This window comes from Pipistrellus hanaki (genome assembly GCF_964339955.1).
Source record: "Pipistrellus hanaki genome assembly, chromosome: 3".
NCBI lineage: Eukaryota > Metazoa > Chordata > Mammalia > Chiroptera > Vespertilionidae > Pipistrellus > Pipistrellus hanaki.
Genome location: NC_140505.1, coordinates 102,450,697 through 102,474,318, shown reverse-complemented (window position 1 = coordinate 102,474,318; position 23,622 = coordinate 102,450,697). Strand labels below are relative to the sequence as shown.

The following is a 23,622-nucleotide window of genomic DNA, read 5'->3' as shown; positions in this document are numbered from 1 at the left end:
ACATGGTTAGATTAGATTTTCTCAAGATAGTCATTATACCAAGTCTATCAAGCACATTTTAAAAATTACTTTTCTAGGTTTCATCAGTTATTTAAAAATTTCAGAGAAGAATCAAGAAGAAAATAACCCCACCATTCAGAAATATTTTTTATAAATTATTTTGTATTTCAACTCTTTGAAAAAACTGTTCACAAAATATTTAGCTCCAAAAATACCTCTTATAAACTTGGGTATTAGAAGTCCTTTAGTAATTGTATATATTAATTGCTTTTTCTGGAAGAGTATGGGAGATGCAGTATTTATCAGTGTATAATGGAAAAATGATGACCTGGAAACTGAATTAATCCATGTACTATCAAGATAATTTATAATGTGGGTTTATATAACTATTACCAACTTAAATTTAAAATAGAATTTTAAATTTAAAAGTTTTTATGCTGTAAAAATTAAAAATGTTTTTTCACTTTATGTTTTAAAAAAAACTATATACCATAAAAGGGGGAATCTGAGGAATCAGTTTTTATTTTGCTTTGCTTAAAATCCTTTTATTCCTTTATTTCCAACATTTTTTAAAATATATTTTTATTGATTTCAGAGAGAAAGGGAGAGGGAGAGAAAGATAGAAACATCAATGCTGAGAGAGAACCATTGATTGTCTGTTTCCTGCACACTCCACACTGGAGAATGAGTCTACAACCCAGGCATGTGCCTAGACCAGGAATTGAACCATGACCTCCTCGTTCATAAGTCAATGCTCAACCACTGAGCCATGCCAGCGGGCTGTTCCCAATATTTTTAAATGAGTTTATTAAATGGGAATTTTTTTTTTTTAACTTGGAAAGGATTAAACTTTCCTTTATTATAGCCTAGGCCACTTGGAAAACATTTCTTCTGTTTCTACTTTTCTTCTCCTTCTACTGTTTCTACTTCTGTATCTTCCACTTATTTTTACATAGTCATACATTAGCAATTTAAGAAGCAGCGTTCAGCCGAAACTGGTTTGGCTCAATGGATAGAGCATAGGCTTGGGGACTGAAAGGTCCCGGGTTCAATTCCGGTCAAGGGCATGTACCTTGGTTGTGGACATATCCCCAGTAGGGGGTGTGCAAGAGGCAGCTGATCTATGACTCTCTCATTGATGTTTTCTAACCCTATCTCTCTCCCTTCCTCTCTGTACAAAATCAATAAAATATATTAAAAAAAAAAAAAAAAAGCAGCAGCATTCAACATATATATATATTATTATCCAAATAATGCTTATTGTAATGTGCTTACAACAGGACCCTAATTAGAAGGTAAGTTAGATTCTTCAAAAGTATGAACTTGCCGAAACCAGTTTGGCTCAGTGGATAGAGCATCAGCCTGTAGACTGAAAGGTCCTGGGTTTGATTCCGGGCAAGGGCATGTACCTTGGTTGCATACACATCCCCCGTAGGGGGGTGTGCAAGAGGCAGCTGATCGATGATTCTCTCTCATCAGTGTTTCTAACTCTCTATTCCTCTCTCTTCCTCTCAGTAAAAAGTCAATAAAATAAATATATTTTTTAAAGTATGAACTTATTTATTCTACAGAATAATAATAGTGATAGATCAATAGTCATGATTTAGGGGAATTATTCTTCCCCACCCCCCAATTCACTGCTACTCAGTGTAGTCTGAAGTGACTTGCACTACCAATACTGCTGAAATTCTGGAGATAAATCTCATTTGCAGCTTTGTTTGTTTTAACTGTAATGATCTGTCTAGAGTGCACCCATCTGAAAGCTCAGCTATAATTCCCATTAAAATCATGGTTGAGTATTTTAAATAGCAAATCCATGCTTTCCTTTTCAACTCTAAAAATAAAATTGTGCTTTCATTAAAATATCAGATTACTAAAATTTAAATTTTACCATCCCAAGCATTTTAAAATATGTTTTGCCCTCTAATTGTGTCACCTCCCATGTCTAAGGCTCAGTATGTCTGTTAGTTCCTTGTTTTTCAAAATGTGGTCCTAGTCCAGTAGATTAGAATAGTCTGGAAACTTGTTGAAAACACAGAACTTTGTGCTCCTGCTCAAGTAGACCAGCAGGAGCTCTGGGAGTAGGGTCTAGCAATTTGTTTTAAGAAGTACTCCAGGGATGATTCTGTTTACACTAATAAAAGAGTAAGATGCAAATTGACTGTACCTTTGTGACGCTCACCAGCCAATCAGGAGTGGGTATGCAAATTAACCCAACAAAGATGGCAGGTTAATTTGCATACACAGGCACTGAGCAGCTGGGGGCGGTACGCTTGAGTCATTGCCATGGTGACAGCACAGGCGTTCCACACTGCTCTGAGCCTCTGGGCAGCATGAGAAGGTGGAAAGGCAGCTCTGGGCCTGATCGAAAAGGTGGCTCTGGTCAGAGCAAAGGCGGTGCTGGGAGCCAGGGGAAGGAAGTTCCGTTCTTGAACAAATCTTCATGCATCAGGCCTCTGGTTGTACTATAACATCCGAAAACTTCCATCAGAGACTATAAACAAAGAGATCACTATTTAGATAACCTCTTAAATCACATATTAAAATAAGATATTCTAGTTCATAAAGCCTTTAGTAAACTATGTTTTAACCAAAAAAATACTGAGTTTTTACATTAATGTGACATTTCTGTATGTAGTGAAGATGATGATGGTGATGATAACAACTAACACTTGTATAATGCTTTCTTTGTGCCAGGCACCATTTAATTGTTTTCCATATATTAAAGAGAAAAAAATCAACATGACATAGAAAAATGTTAGTTACATGCAAACAAGCGGTTAGAATAAGATGGAACTTGGAGACATTGTAGAAAATAGGTCTACCTTTCATCTAGTGCCAATATTCCATCTTTCTGTGCCAACCACCTAGCAGGATGAGCTTTGTTTCACACAGATGTACTTCTTGTAAAGTGAGCACCAGATGTTGCTCTTCACTTTCTTGCATGGATTGTCTTTGTAAGGCACTCCAGGATTTTGCTTGTTGTACCTGGAGTGCTTTTCCATGCACACAACACAGATATGATTGGACAATGTCTCAGGGGGAATCTCTGGAAAATGATTGCCTGGGGTCATCCATTGAGTACAGGGTTCCTTTTGTGGGTGGCAGTGGGCTGATGTCCTGTATCCACCAATAAGTTGCAGGCACAGTTTCTGAATATATCTGGTGAAATTAACTGGCTTTTTTGAAGCAGCTTGCTGCTTTGAAGCATACAAGATACAAGAATTATAACTGACCCACGTAAAATATTTTATGAAAAGCCATTAGGGCCAGCGGTCATCTGGTCATTTTTGTCACAGCCACCCATATATTTATTATAGTCCTTCACCAGCTGTGGCATCTGTATTTCTTGCACACCTAGCAAGTTTTTTTTACACTTTTCAGGGACTTAGGAAACTGCTTCCTGTTTGCTGCAGGGTTCCCACAATTCCTGTGTGTAATTCTGACAGTGCATATTTAGCAAGGGTTACAGAATTGTTGAACCGGTCCAGGACAAGCACATGAGATTTATTTTCCATTGCACATGAGGTCAGGAGACGAACGACTGTATTTCCTAGTGCGCCCAAGCCTTATAGGCATTGCTGCAGCACCAGTGTAGATTTCTGCATTCAAAGTGTAGCCAGTTTCACCTTCACAGAGAAGGAAAGACTTGATGCCCCACTTTGTGGGCTTATTTATCCTTGATATACTGCTTGATGGCCAAGTGGTTTTTTGTCTGGATCATCCCTTCATCTAGGCTCAAATGTTGCTTTGGCAGATAGAAGTGGAGAAACTTGGGGAGCAGACTTTCCAAGAAAGGCCTAACTATATATATATTCTGTCTGTCTTATGGATATCGGTGTCTTCCTCATCAATTTTGTGTAAAAAACTCCAAAGAGCCAAGTATCTGTCTCGAGTCATAACATTTTGAAATCCGGGAGTAAACCCAACAAAGTCAGAGCCCTCATTTGTCCAATAATCCCCATAGCTGGGCTTTATACATAAGTATTCCATATAGATCCCCAGTCCAAAAAAAGCCTTCATTTCTTCCACTGTGGCATCCTTGAAATTTTTGGCATTTAGGAGTTGGGCTTTGCTCTATGAAATTGGATTGGCTTTCGCTGTCAAAGTTTGCCAGAAAGTATCATCCAAAAACAAGGATAAAAAGTCAATCGTTTCACTCTCCTCTGTGATAGATCCAGGAATATTCACTGGGCCTTTTCCATCCTCATTGAAATTCAGATCTGTATTTGGTGATACAAAATTCCTTGTCCAACCTTCATCCCCACCTAGATCTCCCTCATCAGCTATTTGAAGGACACGCCCCCCCTTCTCTTACTATCGATCTAGTTCTAGATCTATAAGGTTCAAGATTCTCCTCATTACTCGATCTCTCCCTATCTGTGTCACTTGAACTGGAAACATATTCTTGATGAAATTCTGATTCCTCAGAGTCTGAATCAACTAAAGTATCGATCACCTGTTAGACTGTGATAAGCCTAGACCTACTTCGCTTTCCTGTTGAAGTGTTTGGTTCATCAGCCGCTCGTTTCTTTGTGAATTTTCAGAAATTTTTCACGTCAAACCACACAAAGTCAATTCAAACACATGGGGCCAGACATTTGCAATGGCTAACCAAGAGGTTTGACCACGATTGGTTGGTTATTTTTAGTTTGTGACGAGTACCGAAAAATCGGTATGGCGGTCTGGTAGGGTTAACTCATTTAATCCTGAAAACAAACCTATGATAATAGGTACCAGTTTTAGTCTCCTTTTGTCAGATGAGTTTACAAAGTGATTAACTAATTTGTCCAAAGTCACTCAACCAAAAAATGTCTAGTGAGGATTTTAACCCAAGCAGCCTCTTTCCAGAATCTCTTCTGTACTTAACTACACCTCTGTACTTTCCAAGTTCCATATCAATCACCATATTTATTTAGATGGTACAGCACTGTCCGGGAGAACTTTGTGATGAGCTGTGCTGCAGTAAGGATAGCCCTAGCAACATGGAGCTGTTGAGCTCGAGAAATGACCTGATATGACTGAGAAATTGATTTTTTAAACATAGTTAATTTAGATTTAAATCTAAATAACTGCATGTAGTATCATATTGTTTGTCTTAGAACTTTTTTAATCCTGTCCTGAATTGGATAATTTAGATAATGTAGGAAGAAGATTATTGGTTTAGAGTAAAAAGATATAAGTTTAATTACATCTTATAGGAGAATCACATGAGATAATGAATATTACCCTGTTTCCCCGAAAATAAGACAGTGTCTTATATTAATTTTTGCTCCCAAAGATGCGCTAGGTCTTATTTTCAGTGGATGTTTTATTTTTCCATGAAGAAGAATACGGTACACATTTATTGTTAAATGAAAATAAAGGAAATTTATTACCTGTATACGGTACAGTAGTACAGTAGTTGTCAACACAAACCAGACAAACTGAATCCTACAGTATCAAGAATTTACTCATTTATTCAATGACAATCATGTCATCATCTTCTGGAACATCATCATAACAATCCAATTCCTGAATTTCCTGGTGAATTTCTTGTGACTCCATTTCTTTCAGAATCAGTGGACCAAATCTCTTATGTTTAGCCTAGGGGGGCCTTATTTTCGGGGGGGATGCCTTATATTTCACTCAGAAGGAAACCTGTAAGTAGGTCTTATTTTCGGAAGATGTCTTATTTTCGGGGAAACACGGTAGAATAACCAAAATGTGAATTACTACATTAAATTTAATAATTTTATCTTAATTTGGAGGAATAAATGCCCTCCAAATCATGGCGTTATTCATCAAAAAACATATACCTCCCACATGTGTGTCAAGGGGTATAACTAGGAAAAGTAATGCAGTAATGTTTTTATGACTTATGGTTTCAGCTTCAGAAGTTGCTTACCATGGACCCAATAAAGCGAATTACCTCAGAACAGGCTATGCAGGATCCCTATTTCTTAGAAGACCCACTTCCTACATCAGAGTAAGTGATCAATTTGTTAACTCACCAGCATGGTAAAATTGGGGGAGGCCTATTTTCTTTCAATTATCAACTCCAAGTTGCTACTCCTTTGATCCAGGGTCCCAATGAAATCCTATGACAAGCAAAGCCTGAGCTCTGATAACTGAGTGTCAGGGTTTATGGTGGAGAGTGTTCCTGTTTCTCGGTTGCTTTAGGAAACATTCTAGCGTTGGTTTCGGCAGTCACCAGTTGTTGGGTGAGGTTGGTTACCCACGTGGCGCTCACTCACTCACTGAGATTGCTTTCTTCTACAGTTTGTGCACCAGTTACAAATCCCATCCCCATGAGTCTGTGCTCCCTGGGCCAGCTTTCACTTAAATATGCTAGGGAGGGAACAAAACATTTGTGTTTGAATTGTGACATTTTGTCTGAATCTACATTTTGGTTGTAGTAATAAAAGAGTAATGCTAGGATTAAAAAAACAGTTGAGTCATCCTAGATGATTATTGATTATTTTTATGCAATGAAAGGCACTTAAATGACCTGCTGTGATGTCACTGATGAGAAAAAAAGATTCATTTTGTCCACTTGTATGAAAGCTTTTATATTATAAATAGGGAGACAAAGTCCATCTTAAAATGAATGCCACTTAAATGAAGCATTTGAAATATTGATTAATATACCAGAAGTCTTTTTTTTTTTTTCCCTTGTGATCAGTGTTTTTGCCGGTTGTCAAATCCCTTACCCAAAACGAGAATTTTTAACAGAAGAAGAACCTGATGATAAAGGAGACAAAGTAAGTATTAAGTATAGTTGGCAGCTTCTTGTTTCAGTGCTACCACATTTTCAGGTTTGTGTGTATTGTGTTCTCCTTCTGAGTTGAACTTTATTTTTCTGTTTAACCAATTGAGAAGAACCAGCAGCAGCAACAGGGCAATAACCACACTAATGGAACTGGTCACCCAGGGAATCAAGACAGCAGTCATACACAGGGACCCCCGTTGAAAAAAGTGAGAGTTGTTCCTCCTACCACTACCTCAGGTGGACTGATCATGACCTCAGACTATCAGGTATTTTGAAATTATTTTGTATTGACCTGCCATGTCAGTATTTGCATTGGTTTGTGACCACTGGAAAATGTGATGTAATTAAGAAAAGGCCTTTGTGTACCTGGGGAATTACATCGACAGGAAGTGTTACTGGCATGGAAAAGTGCTGACAGTGATACAGTAGAGGGAGTTTAGGCTTTGGAACTAGACAGAGTTGGAATAATTGAATTTAAATTATGCCATTTATTAACCGTGTGACCTTGAGCAAGTAATATACTATTTCCTGGCTTTAGTTTTTCATCTGTAAAATGAGACTGGCAAATAACTTGCAGTTGTTGTAGGAGAAGACATGATAAATCTTAGCACCTTATAGTAGGAGTTCGATAAGTGGTATGTTATTTTGAAACAACAGTATACCATAGTGAATAAGAAGAACACAGGCTTTCACATCCTAGCTCAGGCACTGACTTTTGGGCAAACTTGAGTGATTCAAATGTTCTCAGTTTCCTTATCTGTAGAATTTGAATAAAGGTAACTGAGGTTATAATAAGGATAAATGAGAGAGCATAGGGAAGCTAAGGCACCATATGTATGTAAGGCTAGCCTGACATAAGTGCTTAAAAATTACATGGACCACTTGTATCTTTTTTATTATCATATCATTAAAATTCTTAGTAGCATTTATGGTACCCAGTAAGCACTTAACAGTTGTGATGGTGCTGTTGTTGAATATAATAATAAGAGCTTGTCTGTGTGCCAGGAACTGTACTTAGGATGAAGCATGCATTATTTTCTGTCATTTCAGAAAACAGAGGCTTGTAGAGACTAACTAACTTTCATGTGTGCATCCAGAGAGCTGGTAGTGGACCCAGGACTCCACTCAGATCTAACTATAAGGCTGCTGCATTGCCTACTTGTGGATCCTATCAAATAACATTGTCACTTCTTTTGCAGAAAGACCTGTTTTAAAAATTGTATACCACTTCCCTGCTTATTCCAACCATATTCCCAAATAACCTAGGTTTCATTGTGGGAAGGATGCTAACACTTTGACTGATGAGAATTATTTACCTACTAAAAGAGAAAAAGATCTTGTTAAACTGATAAGGTTCCCAGAGCCTGCTACTGTAATTTAAGAATTAGATATTGACTCTTTGCTTTGGATAAGGAGAGGTCCAGCAAGTCAAACTAGGAAATCAAGGGCAGACATCTGACTGGGAGGCACGCCCCCCTCTCGGCTCCAGAGCGTGTTTGCACACTAAGGTGCTGGCACAGAGCAGTGCTCTGCCCTCTGCCATTGGAACCAAGCAAAGGCTGATGTTTTCTCTTTTGCTGTTGTTAGTATTTTTTTTTGTGGGTGGTTTCAGAAACAATTTCTCCACCCTTTTTAAAATGCCATTTTTGCTAGGATTGGCAGAATTTAAAATTGTATGACTTATTAAGTAGGCTTTGAAAGAAGAAAGTAATAAATTATGGTTAATCTTTTATACTGCTTGTCTTGGGAGCTAATAGAACGAGAGAGATGCAGGAATGTGAATAATATCATAACATCAAAATCAGAGTACTCTAAACTCTACCAATGTTCCTTCCTTTTGTGCTATTTTAGAACTGAGGAAACCACTCTTATATTTCAGTAATTTTACTTTTGTATGTACCTTGTAGCAGAAAGTAAGATTCATTAGTTTAAAGGGCATAAAAATATTTGATGCCAAAGAAAATGCTTCTGTGCACCTTTTCTTAACATACTCATTTACTCTTCAATCATCTGTGTGTGTGTTGGGAAGGTTTCTACTGAAGAGACTAGCGTGCAAGTTGCTTTGGTTTACTTAATGCATATATCATTAAGTTTGTGATATAAATCTCTCAAATTAGTTATTACTTATCAAGTAGATATAAAACAGCATAAAAAGGGAGTTACGGCTGCAGAAAAAATGAACTCTACAGCATAACAATAGACTCAGCTCAGTATTCTTTACTAGCAATTCTTCTGACCTTCATACAGAAAAAGTGGTATTAAAAGATCTGGGGGTTTTGCCATTTTAATTGTAAAGGCTAGTGCATAGCACAAGACTCTTAAATTCTTAATGCCTTGAAATAAATGACATCTCGAACACACATGATCAGCCATGCTGGCTTGGGATATAACCAACTCATAGAAACACATGGATTACATCTCTCCCTCAATCTCTTTCCAGCGTTCCAATCCACATGCTGCCTATCCCAATCCTGGACCAAGCACATCACAGCCACAGAGCAGCATGGGCTACTCAACTACCTCCCAGCAGCCTCCACAGTACTCGCATCAGACACACCGGTACTGAGCTGCGTTGGAACATTGTCAATGCACTGTTGCTAAAGCTGCGGACTAACTGCAGCTCTCTGCGGGAACCTGGTGAGGGCCATGAGAATGTACTGTACAACCACATATTCAACATGTCCAGTAGCCAAGTCCCACCACTTTTCACAGACTGGGGTAGTGGCTTCCAAATTGTACCTGTTTTGGGGTTAGACTTGAACAGAAAGTGCTAGCACACTTTGTGTTGTGGATTTGCTACTTCCATAGTTTACGTGACACGGTTCAGACTGACCAGTGCGTTTTTTCAGTGACAGTCTGTAGCAGGTGAAGCTGTGAAATGTGCTAGGGGCGAGCATTTGTTGTTGTATGTGGTGAATTCTTTCAGTGTAATATTATCTGACCAATCGTACACACACAAAAAGTTTAACTGGTACTTGAAACATACAGTATGTGTTAACTCAACAAAATTAACTGAGACTCAAAATGAGATTATTTTGGTACACCTTTCATCATAGTGTCTTATCAGTGGGTTGATTCATTTTCTACATTAATCAGTGTTTTTTGATCAAGATTCTATTGCTTGGGTATTTTTGAAAGTACAAAAAGCCACATAGTTTTTCCAGAAAGGTTTCAAAACTCCCAAAGATTAATTTCCCACTTATAAGTTTGTTTTTATTTTCAATCTATGACTTGACTGGTATTAAAGCTGCTATTTGATAGTAATTAAATATATTGTCATGATATAAACCTGTTTGGTTCAGCAAACAAACTAAAATGATTGTCATAGACAGTGTTTTATTTTTCCTGTTAGTGTTACTGATTTGTGAGCATGCTTTAAGATGAAAAAGCATGAATGGTAACTTCCTTAAAAAGGTGCGGCATCCAATTCAGATATTTTGTCCTGATTTTAAAGCTGGTTGGTGTAGTGCTATTAAAGTTTTATTCAGTTTGTTTTCTTTTTTAAATCCTGTTCGCACGTTGTTTAGGGTGCCCTTACTTCAGCAAAGGAGAAGGAGTAGGAGAGCCTTAGAATTTTTGAGGAAAAATAAACCCTATAACATACAATGTACTGTATCAAACTATTTTACATGAATGACACAAGTATTCTGAATTTAAAAAAAAAAAATTGAACATTGTTAAAAACACGGTGTTATGTAATAAATTTATTTTTCATAAATCAAAATATGGAGTCAGCTGTATTTTTATATGACAAAATACGTTTTATTTTACTTTAAAATGGGTCTTAACAAGTGGCCTCTAAGTCAGTCTCCAGTTTTCATTAATATCTATGTATTCTGCCTCCATCTTAGAGTAATGATGTTCGATGTAGATGTGGATTCCTTTCTGTTACACTTGGTACTGTAATACTCTAAGATGAAATAGATAGCTTTCTAATTGAAAGAAGTTATGATGTGCCTTTCTTTTCTAAAATAATGCCTAAACCTTTGAGACCAATTTGACTATTTTAACACAAATAATATTTTCCCTCCCTCCTCCTGCACAAAATATAAAAGATGAAACAATTAACATTTTTCTTTAAATTCAACTCATTCATATAAAAACATTCCAAAACAATTAAGAACTGAGGAATACCAACACTGATAAGGCCTGACCATAGAAAAACTCATCAAACTGTACACTTTAAATTGGCATTTTGTATTGTATGTAATTTATGCCTTAAAGTTGATTTGTTTAAAATCTAATAGGAGTAAAACACATAGCGCATGCCTAGCATATAAGCATTTGTTAAATGTTACCTATTATTAGTGTTCTCTCTCCATGGGAATGTCATTTTTTTGTTAAGGCTTAAAATATGGCCTAGTTCTAGCAGGTAAGTTACTCTTTCTAAGTCATTTCATGGCCAAACATTTCCTAGCCACTCATAAATCAACTTCAAGCTTTTACATGAGTATAAGCCGAGTGCTACAATATTGATAATCCGAGGGCTAAAATATTTAAAAGTACCTCTGAATTCAGTAATCTTTATTAAGTTTTTTCTTTTAAATTCTACAATGGTTAGGGGCTCCTGCTTCTCAAAAATGTTACTGAGCAATTAATACTCTGTACAATATTCATCTCACCTGGGCACAGCTATGAAGTTTCTCATAAACTGAAAATATTATTTGAAGGAGCGATAGAATTGATTTTATGAGGTATCTACTAAGTATTTGGTATATATTTAATAGTCATTAAGCCTTGTGGTCAGACCGAGCTGAAACAAATCGCAATCTCTATCCTCAAATGCTCAAGAAACTTAATTTAGTTGAGTCAGGATACTCACATGGGAAACAGCAATGAAAGCCATTACTGGATCGGGCATGAAGTGGAAGGTTAAGAACCATAACTGTTTCTCCTTTGAGCAGACAAAATAGTGCGCTGGGGGAGGTTTCCCGGGTGGGGATGGGTGTGGAGCCTCAGGAAGAACATAGGCTTTTGGGTCGTGGCCCCACCAGTTACTTAATGTCAGTTCTTGGTCAGGTCATTCCACTTCAAGCCCCTGTAAATTATAACTGTGGTAGTAACTGTGGTGCTCTCACTGACTCACAGAAATACTGAAAGGCACTGTGTAAAGCAGGGGTCTTCAAACTACGGCCCGCGGGCCACATGCGGCCCGCAGAGGAGTCTGATCCTGCCCGCCAGGTTTTTTGGGCAGTGAGCGCAGCCGAGGTGTTACAGTAGGAATTAGTAGTTCATATAGTCCGGCCCTCCAGCTCTCTGAGGGACCGTGATCTGGCCCCCACTTTAAAAAGTTTGAGGACCCCTGGGAAAGCAAGCTATCTGATGAGTTGCGTATTAACTTTATTATCTCAGCTGGACTCGAAAGTAACACTGAATACCTAGCACATGCTACGCACTATGTGACACATTTTACACATATTATTCCTTATAAATACCTGTGAGTTAAGTATTATTTTTCCCATTTTACAAATGAGAAAAATGAAGTTCGGAGAGATATACCCTGTTCAAACTCAAGTCAGCCATGAGGTAAAGTCAAATCTGCTTTTGCTCAGCTTCCAGGGCCCAGAGGAAAGCGTAAGCCTGGGATGGTCATGCAGAGTGCAGTGACCCTCTGTCCAGAGCACAAGATGTGTCCTGGTTAACAAAAGCTGAGGATGAAATTGGTAAGCTGTGGGCTGCCAGTGAGGTCTGTTCTTTATACAAATAAACTCACTTGTAGGTGTGTTTGCCCACTTAAATAACAAACTACAAAAATAATTTGTGTTTTACTAGTTACTGATAATATCTTTTGAAAGCATACTGGACAGAACTAACGGATTTAAAAACATGCTCATTTAATAGGCCCTAAAATCAACTTGATTAATATGTAGTAATTGCTTTTCCAGTTCAGTTACTTCACTGGTAGAAAGTATCTTCACTAATAAAAGAGTAATATGCAAATTGGTTATGACGCCCTCATAGTGAAGACCGAACAGCAGGCTGCATGGGGCGACCAGGCCAGCACAGGGGGTTAGTGAGGGATGACCAAACAACTGAACAGCAGGCTGCATGGGGCGACCAGGCCTGCGCGCGGGGGGGAGGGGGGGAGACAGTGATGGACAACCAGGCTGTTGGGGGGGGGGGGGGGCGGCAGTGAGGAGCAACCAGCCAGCAGAGGTGGGCAGTGAGGGGCAAACAGGCTGGCGTTGGGGGGGAGCATTTGGGGACAATCAGACAAATAGGCAGATGAGCAGTTAGGAGACAGCAGTCCCATATTGTGAGAGGGATGTCTCACTGCCAGTTTAGGCCCGATTCCAGCAGTCGAACATCCCCCAAGGGGTCCCGGATTGGAGAGGGGGCTGAGGGGACACCCTCCCCCTTGCACGAATTTCGTGCACTGGGCCTCTAGTGCAATATATAAATAAAACTAGACAACTAACAATGCTCTCTGATTTAATTAAAAGCTTTTATTATGCCACATAATACTGGACTCTTCCAAGTTCATTTTTACTTCTTCCAGCCACTGCTACAGTGACAAAAACATGGACTGTTTGGGAGGTGCTTTGCCTGGGGCCCTCGTCAAGTATGTGTCCCTTCCTGCCATAGAGCTCGGATCCTTCAGTGCAGAATGCCATTGGATCCACTCTGAATTCAGGAAATCACAACTGGGATATGAGGAGGAGCGAAGGCCCCTATAGGGTCATCCTTGACCAGTGTTTTAAAGGAGTCAAAAGGTAGATGCTTCCTCCTTCTATTTCCAAAGCAGAACAGTTTGGAGCTGCATTTCATAAGACTTTTTAGAAGGTCTTAACAGAGTGAGCACCAGTTGTCCCGTGTCAGCCGATAGAACAATGCATCCTTGTATTGGTTTTCATTCCTTCCTCTCTTGTTCTCTCCCTTATCTCACATTACTGCTACCTGAGATCAAACCACCTGCACACAATTCTTGGTCTCAGTTTCTGCTTTGGAGGAGGATGAAATCCAGACTTTTAAAGTTTGCTTTTAAATGGATCTTCTAAAGCAATTGGTCCCTGGCCAGGTGGCTCAGTTGGTTAGAACATCATCCTGTACACCAAAGGTTACAGGATCACTTCCCGGTCAGGGCATGTACCTAGGTTGTGGTTTGATCATTGTTTAGGGCAGGGGTCCTCAAACTTTTTAAAGTGGGGGCCAGATTACGGTCCCTCAGAGAGCTGGAGGGCCGGACTATATGAACTACTAATTCCTACTATAACACCTCGGCTGCGCTCACTGCCCAAAAAACCTGGCGGGCAGGATCAGACTCCTCTGTGGGCCGCATGTGGCCTGCGGGCCGTAGTTTGAAGACCCCTGGTTTAGGGCATGGGGGTAGGGTTGGGGATTAGGAGAGAGTCGATGGATGTTTCTTCCCCCCACTTCCTCTCTTTAAAAAAAAATCAATAAAAATGCATATCCTGGGATGAGGATTAAAAAAATAGTTTTCGTAAGATACCCATTGCTAGTGGAAAGTGGATGGTACTAACTGCTTTGCAGCAGCATCCATCAAAATCACTAAGGTTTTCCCTGTGGTAATTTGGGATGAGCTACAGGTGGAAGGTGAATCATTGGATTATGAAAAAGCTGGGGGTACTTGAGTGTACTGAAACAATGGTATATAAAATAGTGTGGGATTGGCTCACTATTGTTAACTGCTTTGGAAAAGTTAAAATGACAAGCTCAGGTTAGCCAATTACCAATCCAAGACAGGCTGTTAAGGTCAGAGAGTCAGAGTGAATAGTTGACTAATGCAAATTTAATGTAAACTGAATCAAGTAATAGCCCTAGTTGCTCCTGCTTTGCTACATGTTTTTTCTTTATTAGAACAGATCAGCATAGCCTCTGGCACTTCATATGTGGCTTTTGAAATGGCAAACACATTATTCTCCATCCATAAAGATAAAAACATTTGATGTTTACCTGGGAAAGACAATAGTACAGTCTTCCTCTTGCCCCAGAGCTACATTAACTCTGTTATAATACAATCTGCAGGAGGATTTGAGAGGGCAGGGCGGGGCGAGGATGAGCTCCTGACTCCACTGTGGGGCAGGGTGGAGTTATCCTCCATTTTGTAACTGGACCCAGCCCAATCAGGGTTAGCCGAGGCAGTGACATCACCACCGACCGGAGTAAAACCCCTGGACTGGGCAAAATTTGCTCTCTCTTCCGCCATGCTGCCGGTGTGAGTGGGACAGAGCCCATGCTAGCATGGAAAAGGCTCTTTTGTTTATTGCATCGGACTCGGCCCCCTGGTGGTCCTTGGGGATCACGAAGTCTGGGCGTAACAGAGTATGTCAGGGAAAATTGGTGGAGTTGGGTGCTGATAGGAATCCAGTTCCACCTGGACAAGAAATGTTCTGGCAGAAACAGCCTGAAGTGATGGTTCTGGAATGCTGGAGCTTATTGAACACTTAAAGCTTCTGGGGAACAGTTTGCCTGATAAATTGTAGTTTATTTCAGCAGTGTGTTTGTGGCTACCCACCTTGCATTCCTGTGGCAGATATTTGGGTACAGCAATCCACATTTCTGGCACAACTTGTTAGAGCCAAAATAGACAATAAGGACTTTTAAAATACTGGGGTTCTGTGTTTTCACTGTGGGTATTGCTTGTATCACTGAGGTATGAGCAAAGAGTCTGGATGCCCACATATCAACCTCTACCAACTGAAGCAACTTTCAGGAAATTAAGGGAGGTGAAGCTGCATGTTTTTTGTTTGTTTTGTTCATTTCGGGAGGGGGTGAACATTCAAAAACAATTGTGTATTTGGGAGAATTTAGGAAGCTATCATATATGCTCAGGAAAAGACAGGCTCGTATATAGCCTGAGAAGACCTTAAGCTTTCACCTTACCCTGATCCTTGGCACAGATACCCTATAACAATATTTTAAAAGTACAGAAACCTTGGGGAAGGTTTTTTAGATTTTCCATATAAGATTCAAATATCCAATTTTCAAGAACAACAACAAAAACCACAAGGCATACAAAGAGAATCGGAGCATGCCCTGTTCAAAATAATAAAATGATACAAAATGTGAGCAAAGAAGCTCAGGCATTGGACTTACTAAAAGTCTTTAAAAGTCCTGCTCAAGGAGCTAAAAGAAGACATAAAGACAGAAAACAATGAATAAAATTAAGATACCAATAAAGAGATAAATTATAAAAAGGAACAAAAAATTCTGGAGCTGAAAAGTACAATAACAAATTTAAAAATATACTAGGAGAGTTCAAAATTAGATTTGAGCAAGTAGCAGAAATAATCAGTAAACGTGAAGACAGGACAATTGACATTAACAACTCTGGAGAACAGAAGGGGGGAAATGGAGAAAAGTGAGTAGAGTCTAAAGGAACTATGGCACAATACATATATATTGTGGGAATCTCAAAAAGAGGAGAGAGAGAAAGGGGCAAAGATATTTGGACACGTTAATAGCTGAAAACTTCCCAAATTTATACCTTAAAGAGCTAGAAAAAAAAAGAAAAAAAATAGCTCAAATATAGCAAAAAGAAATTATACTGATTATACCAGAGATGAACAAAATAGAGACTGGAAAAACAATAGATACATAGATAAACATCAATGAATCCCAAAGTTGGTTGTTTGAAAAGGTGAGCAGAATTAACAAACTAGCTAGACCTCCAAAAAGAAGAAGAAGAAGAAGAAGAAGAAGAAGAAGCAGCAGCAGCAGCAAATAACTGAAGTCAGAATTGAAAATAGCATTACTATGGACCTTACAGAGTTAAAAGGGATTATAGAAAAATGCTATGAGTAATTGGACAATGATGAATTGAATAACCTAGAACAAATAGACAAATTACTTGACAAAAATTAACCTAATCTAAATTTCAAAAAATCTCAACAGATCTACAAGAGATTGAATCATAACCAAAACCTTCTAACAAATTAATATCCTGGACCAGATTGCTTCACCAGTAAATTCTTTGAAAAATTTGGAGAAGAATTGACACCAAACTCTCAAACTCTTCCAAAAAAATTAAAGGGGAGAGAGGGGAATACTTCCAGAATCATTCTTTGAGTCCAGCATTACTCTGATGATAATGCCAGTTAAAAACATCACAAGAAAATTACAAGCCAATATTCCTTATGGATATATTGATAGATGTAAACATCCTCAGCAAAATATTAGCAAATTAAATCTGATATCATATTAAAGGGTTTATTTATCATGACCAAATGGTATATATTCTAGAACAACTGTAAACCCACCCCTGTATGGAGCATGTTTACAACTGCTATTTTAAAACCCTTGCCTGCAATTCCATCATCTCTATCTTTTTTTAAATATACAATTTTATTGATTTCAGAGAGGAAGGGAGAGGGAGAGATAGAAACATCAATGATGAGAGAGAATCACTGATTGGCCTCCTGCACACCCCACACTGGGGATCAAGCCTGCAACCCAGGCATGTGCCCTGACCTGGAATCAAACTGTGACCTCCTGGTTCATAGGTCAACACTCAACCACTGAGCCAAACTGCCCAGGCTCATCTCTGTTGTTTTTAATCTATGTCTGTTGATTTCTTTTTCTCCCACTATGGCTCATATTTTCCTCCTTCTTTGTATAACTGGTAATTTTTTTCAACTTTATTAAGGTAACATTGACTAATCAATTTGTAAGGTATTTAAAGTCACACTGTGTGCTGATTTTATATGTACATTGTGAAAAGACTCCTCTCATCTAGTTAATTAACACATTCATCACTTCAAATATTTATCCTTGTGGGGTGAGAACATTTAAGTTCTACTCTCTTAGCAATTTCAGTTACACAGTACAGTACTATGAATTGTAGTCACCATGTTATACATTAGGTCTTTTAACTGTATTCATTTTGTAGCTGAAAGTTGGTACCCTTTTACCAACTTCTTCCTATTTCCTCCTTCCCCCATTCCCTCAAAACCACTTTTCTACTCTGAGCTTTACTTTCTTTTTTTTAGGTTCCATATGTGATACCCTGCAGTATTTGTCTTTTTCTGTCTGACTTATTTCACTTGACACAGTGCTCTCAAGTTCTACCCATGTTGTCAAATATAGCAGGATTTCCTTGTTTCTCATAGATGAATATTTTATTATATATAATTAATATATATCTACATACTAGTTGTACCGGTTAATAAAAGCTGGTTTTGTAATCAAATAAAAGATGATAATTTCAAGAGAAACATCAAAAGTGCTTTATTCAAAGTAATGTCCATAACTAGTTACACATTTCCCCATCTTTCAGCTAATCTGTGGATACCGTCCCAATAGAACTTTTCTTGTTTTGAGGCAAACCATTCAGAGACCCAATTTTCCACTTCTTCGTATGTTTTGTAGTGCTGCTTAGAAAGTGTATGTGCCATGGATCAAAACAGGTGATAATCTGAAGGAGCAAGGTCTGGTGAATACAGAGGGTGGGTTAATACTTCGCAGGCAAGATCTTTTAATGTGTCTTTAACTGGTTTTGAATTATGGTGTGTCATCATGAAGCAAAATTACTTTGCCATGTCTTCTGGAACATTCTGGTCGTTTCATGATCAAAGCATGGTTCAAATTGATTATTTGTTGTCGGTAGTGATCAGTATTAACGGTTTCACCTGGTTTTACAATAGAACCTCATAATACATCACACCTTCCTGATCCCACCAAACGCAGAGCATTATCTTCTTTCTGAAGCGATTTGGCCTTGTAGTCGATATTGATGGTTGACCTGGATCAACCCATGGTTTTGTGCATTTGGGGTTCTCAAAATAAATCCACTTTTAATCACCAGTTACAATTTGATGCAAAACAAAAGACTTTCTTTTGTGCCGCGGAAGCAACATTTTACTGATGACTTTTCAATTTTCCATTTGTCTTTCCTTCAGTTGATGTGGCACCCATTTTTCTCTCTTTAAAATATTTCCCATTGGTTGTAAACCATTAGAGATTGTTTGCTGAGCAACATTTAATCTTTCTGCAAGTTGTTTGTGAGTTTCACAGGCATCTTCATCCACTAATGCTTGTAATTGTTGGTCTTCAAACTTTTTCAGTTGACCTGGATGTTCTTTGTCTTTCACATCGAAATCATCATTTTTAAATTGTTTAAACCAGCATTCACAAGTATCTTGAGATGGAGCATGTTCACCATAAGCTTCCTAAAGTACTCAGCAGCACTTTTCTTCCAAATAAAGTAATGAATTAAATCTTCCCACAAATGCTCTTTTTTTGGCACGAAAATGGACTTTTTTTAAGTGTAAAAATTTCTATGATGCTAACACCTTCAGCAAATTTGACATATGAAGTTTTGAAGCTTGTTGTCAATAAAACAAAATAGCATACATATCGAATTGCATATATATCAACATATATAACATGTGTAACTCCAACTATTGAAAAAAAATCCACATTGTTAACCAGTGCACCTAATATATAAAAGGCTAATATGCTAAATGTCCAACTGTCCAACCAGTCTCTGTGACACACTGACCACCAGAGAGCAGATGCTCAATGCAGGAACTGACAGGATATGCACAGAGAAATGGCACCATGGACCTGGTGTCCACAAAGTAACACTTGGCTTCCCCCAAGTGGGACACGGGCCCCGCCACCACCCCGGAGTGACACCCCACTAAATTGCTGCTGGGACCCCATGGCACAAAATTCGGCCCACCACCCAGTCCAGCTCAGAAATGGTGGCTGTGGGCACTGGGTAATGATATCACATAGCAACACCTAGCTTCCTCTTCCTAGTGACTAGCCTCCTTGCAGTTTCTTCAGCTCAGGAACATGACTTACTTTATAGCCAGGTGCAAACATTTCACAATTTAACCAAATGTCTGTGAAGCATTTTCCTATGCCTCGTCTCATTTGATCCTGACAGAAGTCGTGGAGTAAGTAGATAGCAGACTCGGTGGAATCCTATTTTTTTTTCATTGGCCAAAAAACAGAGATTTAGAAACTTGACCTGACTGAAAAGAAGTAAGAAATGGTGGACCTTGAAAATTACTTCAGGTTTTCTCACTGCACAGAATATAGTCAAACACTGCTGCAGTTAAATATTTTACCATTCTCCCTGCATGATCTACAGTGATAATCTGCTTCCTGTTGATATTTACTGCTGTGTTGCTAACAATTACCTGAAAGAGAAGTTGGGGTGCTTCACTGGGCTGGAAAAAGTTTAGCTAAATCAGAAAGCAGGTCTAATTAAGCAATTTTATTTTATATCTGTAAAAGGCTAAGTTGACTCTCACATGCGTGATATATATAAAGCCCTTACTCTTGCCAGTTGCATGCATGTTTCCATCTGTCATTGTTGATAGTGAATTTGGTTGACACTTCTATTACAGAGAAAGGGTAAATAGCAATATTAAAGCATTTCTTCTAATTAATTTCCTTTCAATGTGCACAAATCAATGTGCACCGGGCCTCTAGTGTTGTGTGTGTGTGTGTGTGTGTGTGTGTGTGTGTATATATATATATATATATATATATATATATATCTCACATCTTTATCCATTCATCCATTGATGGACAGTCAGAGTGTTTTTATAGTTTGGCATAGAAATGCTGTAATGAACATGGGAATGCAGCTATCTCTTTGAAAAAGTAATTTCATTTTTTTGAGAAATGTACCCAGAAGTGGAATAACTGGATCATATAGTAATTGCATTTTTAATTCTTTGAGGAACCTCCACACTGTTTTCCATTGTGACTGTACCAATTTACTCTCCACCAACAGTGGACAGAATTCCCTTTTCTTCACATGTTTGCCAACACGTGTCTGTTGTCTTTGGGATAATATATTAGTTTAGAATATTGCTTTTTCCCACTCACACTAACATGAAATTCTTATTCAACCTCTTATATGCCTCTTTGTCTTTAGTAATTTTGTCATTGCTGTAATCTCTTTTTGACTTATCCAAATCGTCCTTGTTTTGTCTTCAAAGGTGCTGGAGATAAAGCACTTTTTGACTTATATATATATTACTCTCCCTGAATATTTCACCCAGGCCACAAGTATTCCTTCACATTACAGGAAATTCTAACTAAAATATTGTGATATTCATTAAAAGATTTATCTTCCTGATTCTTTGGCATATTAACATTTTTGAAGAAAATTCTCATCTTTCTCATCCACTGTCGTGACCACATGGACTGCAGGCATCCGGAGCCACACAGCCTGTGAGGCCGTTTCAATGGCAAGTGGCAGTATCTAGGGAGGGTTCTAGGATTACAGAGCCCTTTTAAGCAAATTGAGAGATTTGTTTGTTCGTTTAAAAAAAACGAAAAGTCTTGAGGACTGAATTTCTTCATAAAACTAAGCATTTTTTTTTAAGTTATCCTGAGGCCTAGTAACAATAAAGTTTTCATTTTTCCCTGCTGTATTATTGAGAAAGAGTAATTCAATTTCCCCTGTGCTGCAGAATCCTGGTGGAGTGTCAGATCTTTAATAACTTAACTTGCTCTGTCACTTTATTAAATTATGGGGGGAAATAATGTTTTCCACTTTGGATTCCATTTTAGCGTCTATGAAAAAGTGCTAAGTTCCTTCATGACTCCTGAATGTCCTCAGTTAGTGTCAAACTGTACCCAGCTGGAAACATTTCCTGTGATTCAGAAAATCATTTTTGTTCTGTCCCTAAGGATACAAATTGGAAATAAAGTGATAAAACTTGGAAGTAATGCAATAAAACATCTCTGGGAAGCATGAGAATCTTCAATTAAGCAGTTGGTAAGGGTAAGATCTTGCCCACATGTGCTGAAAATGCCTTTTCCACGTAGCGAAAATATTCCCCGTCTTCTTCAATTTGGCGATTTCCTTTTCTTTTTTTCTTGATATAGAAAAGCAGCTGCTGTTCTTGGCAGATGGCACTGCTAGGGCTGAGGAGATTTGGAGAGCTCCCTGCCTTTGAGGCTGATGCAATGGAGAGGCCAGGAATGCTGGCTCCATTACACTTCTTTATATCTCAGCTTAAAAGGAATTTCCCAACACATTCCTGTCCCTGGAGGACATCCCCGCCTCCCTTCCCAGCACAGGCCTTTCTCTACAGCAGAGCCGAGAGTAACCAGAGCCCGACCAGCCCTGCGATCCAGCTCCTCTCCCGTTAGCTCTCCTCACAGCAGAGAAGACCCCATGTTCTTAAAGAATTTCTGAAACAGCACCGGAGCCAGCAGCCTTTTCTCTCTGTTCACGAAGCCGCGTGTCCAGAGCATCTTCTCATCCAGTCCCTGCCGGGCCTGCTCGGAAAGACGCTGGACAGGCTTTCCATGATCACTTGGTTCCTCTCACAGCATTTCTGCTGGATGATGGCATGTGCTTCAGAGTCAGACTGAAAGTGGGTCGAGGAAATGGTGTGCCCAGGAGGAAGGGCGGGGACCTCTGTTCTCACCCAAGCGGGTCTCTGGGAGCGGCATTGGGCAAACCAGCCTGGCTCTCTGTGGGTCAGGGGCTCCCCATGAAGCAGGGAGAGGGAGAAACAGATCCGGGCGAACACGCTTGGGGCTGCTGGGTAAATTCCAAGCTACCGAGTCCAGTGCCCATCTGTGTGGGTGAGCAGCGCCTTTTAGAAGGTCTGGGGTGGGACTCAGAGAGAGTTCACATCAGCCCCCCTTTCTACTGGCCTTTCCCGCCCCCCTCTGTGAGCCTCATAGGAGCAGGAACCCCAACTTCCGTACATCCCCATGGCCTGGTGGCTGGCAGGCAGGGTTACTTGATGGTGAAAACTGGGGAGCTCCCTGCCTTTGAGGCGGATGCAGTGGGAAGGTCAGGAGCACTGGCTCCAGCTGGTCAGCGAAACGAATTCATCTGGGAAGGGTGGTGGTTAGGGTCACAGCTTCAGCGAGCAGAACTCAGGAGGCGAGTGGTAGGCAGCAGGGAGAAGGGTGCAGTAGTGGGCATCTAAAACCCCCATTTCTGTGGTCATTGAAGAAGATTTTAGTTGCGCTTTTTTTTCTTCCTGGAAAAAGCTACTTAGCCATTTTAATTTTTGATACATACTAAAAATATTAAACATTTCCAAATACAATGGAGAACTTGCCCTAACTTCTTCCAAAAATAACTAGCTGGGAATATGTCCCCGCTCCCGTTCCCTTAGACAGCTCTGCACCAGGCATGTTCTGTGGTCCTTTCGGTCTCCAGATCATACAAAATGTCAGGTCTCTGTCTGTGTCTTTTTTATCTTAAAAAAATGTATTCTGCTCCCCTTGAGTCAGCAATCTTATTTTTTTAAGATAGTTTGAATGGAAATTAAACATGAGGACAAATCTGTGATTTACGCTGAAGAGCCTAAAGCTGTTGAAGTGGCTCTGGAGGTCACTGTCCCCTTCCGCCCATCCCTTCGGCTCAGCTCCGTCGTTTCCACGGCGCCAGCCCAGCCTGACCCTAGTCTTGTCCCCCGTGGGGTACGGGCACCCACCACCATGTATCCCCACAGCCAGGGCACCTGTCTGATTCTCACTCTCTCCTGTCTCTGTAAACCAGCAAGGTGCCTGGCACTTTACAAGCATTTATTAAGCTCCCCAAAGACTTACATTTAGAAGTGCTTGCTATATGTCAGCCGACACCTCACCATCTCAATCCTCACAACAACCCTAGAACATAAACACTGTGTCATTCTTCCCATTTGCCAGAGGAGCCTGGTGCTTCAAAGGTTTACATCTTTCAAGATGCACAGCTTTTGGCAGAACCAGGATTCAAAACAGGCCCACCTGTGGCGTGTGCACCTTCCCCTCAGCAGTGATCACGTTGTTGCGTTCAGTCAGTTTGAGGGGGGCGGGGTGATGGGAGGAAGAGGGGCAGCCGGCTTGGAACCTTGGGCCGGAGCTGACCCTGAGGGGGGGAGGGGGGAACCACAAGGAGCCCGGCCAGCCTCCCCCGCGCCCCCAGAGGCCTGTCCCCC

At 39.7% G+C, this 23,622-nt stretch overlaps 1 protein-coding gene across 5 annotated transcripts in view; it reads left to right on the top strand.

The window, feature by feature from the left end:
* CDK8 (cyclin dependent kinase 8) overlaps window positions 1-9,897 on the top strand; it is a 126,833-nt gene extending 116,936 nt beyond the window's left edge. For 4 of the 5 annotated variants that reach the window (XM_084878786.1, XM_084878785.1, XM_084878783.1 and 1 more), the window contains 4 exons: window positions 5,871-5,968; window positions 6,665-6,743; window positions 6,859-7,017; window positions 9,192-9,897. In XM_084878786.1, coding sequence (XP_084734912.1) covers window positions 5,871-5,968; window positions 6,665-6,743; window positions 6,859-7,017; window positions 9,192-9,317 — 462 coding nt within the window. In that variant the 3' untranslated portion in view covers window positions 9,318-9,897. The remainder of the gene's footprint in view (window positions 1-5,870; window positions 5,969-6,664; window positions 6,744-6,858; window positions 7,018-9,191) is intronic. The other variant, XM_084878784.1, reaches the window with a different exon arrangement.
* Window positions 9,898-23,622: the final 13,725 nt, after the last annotated feature.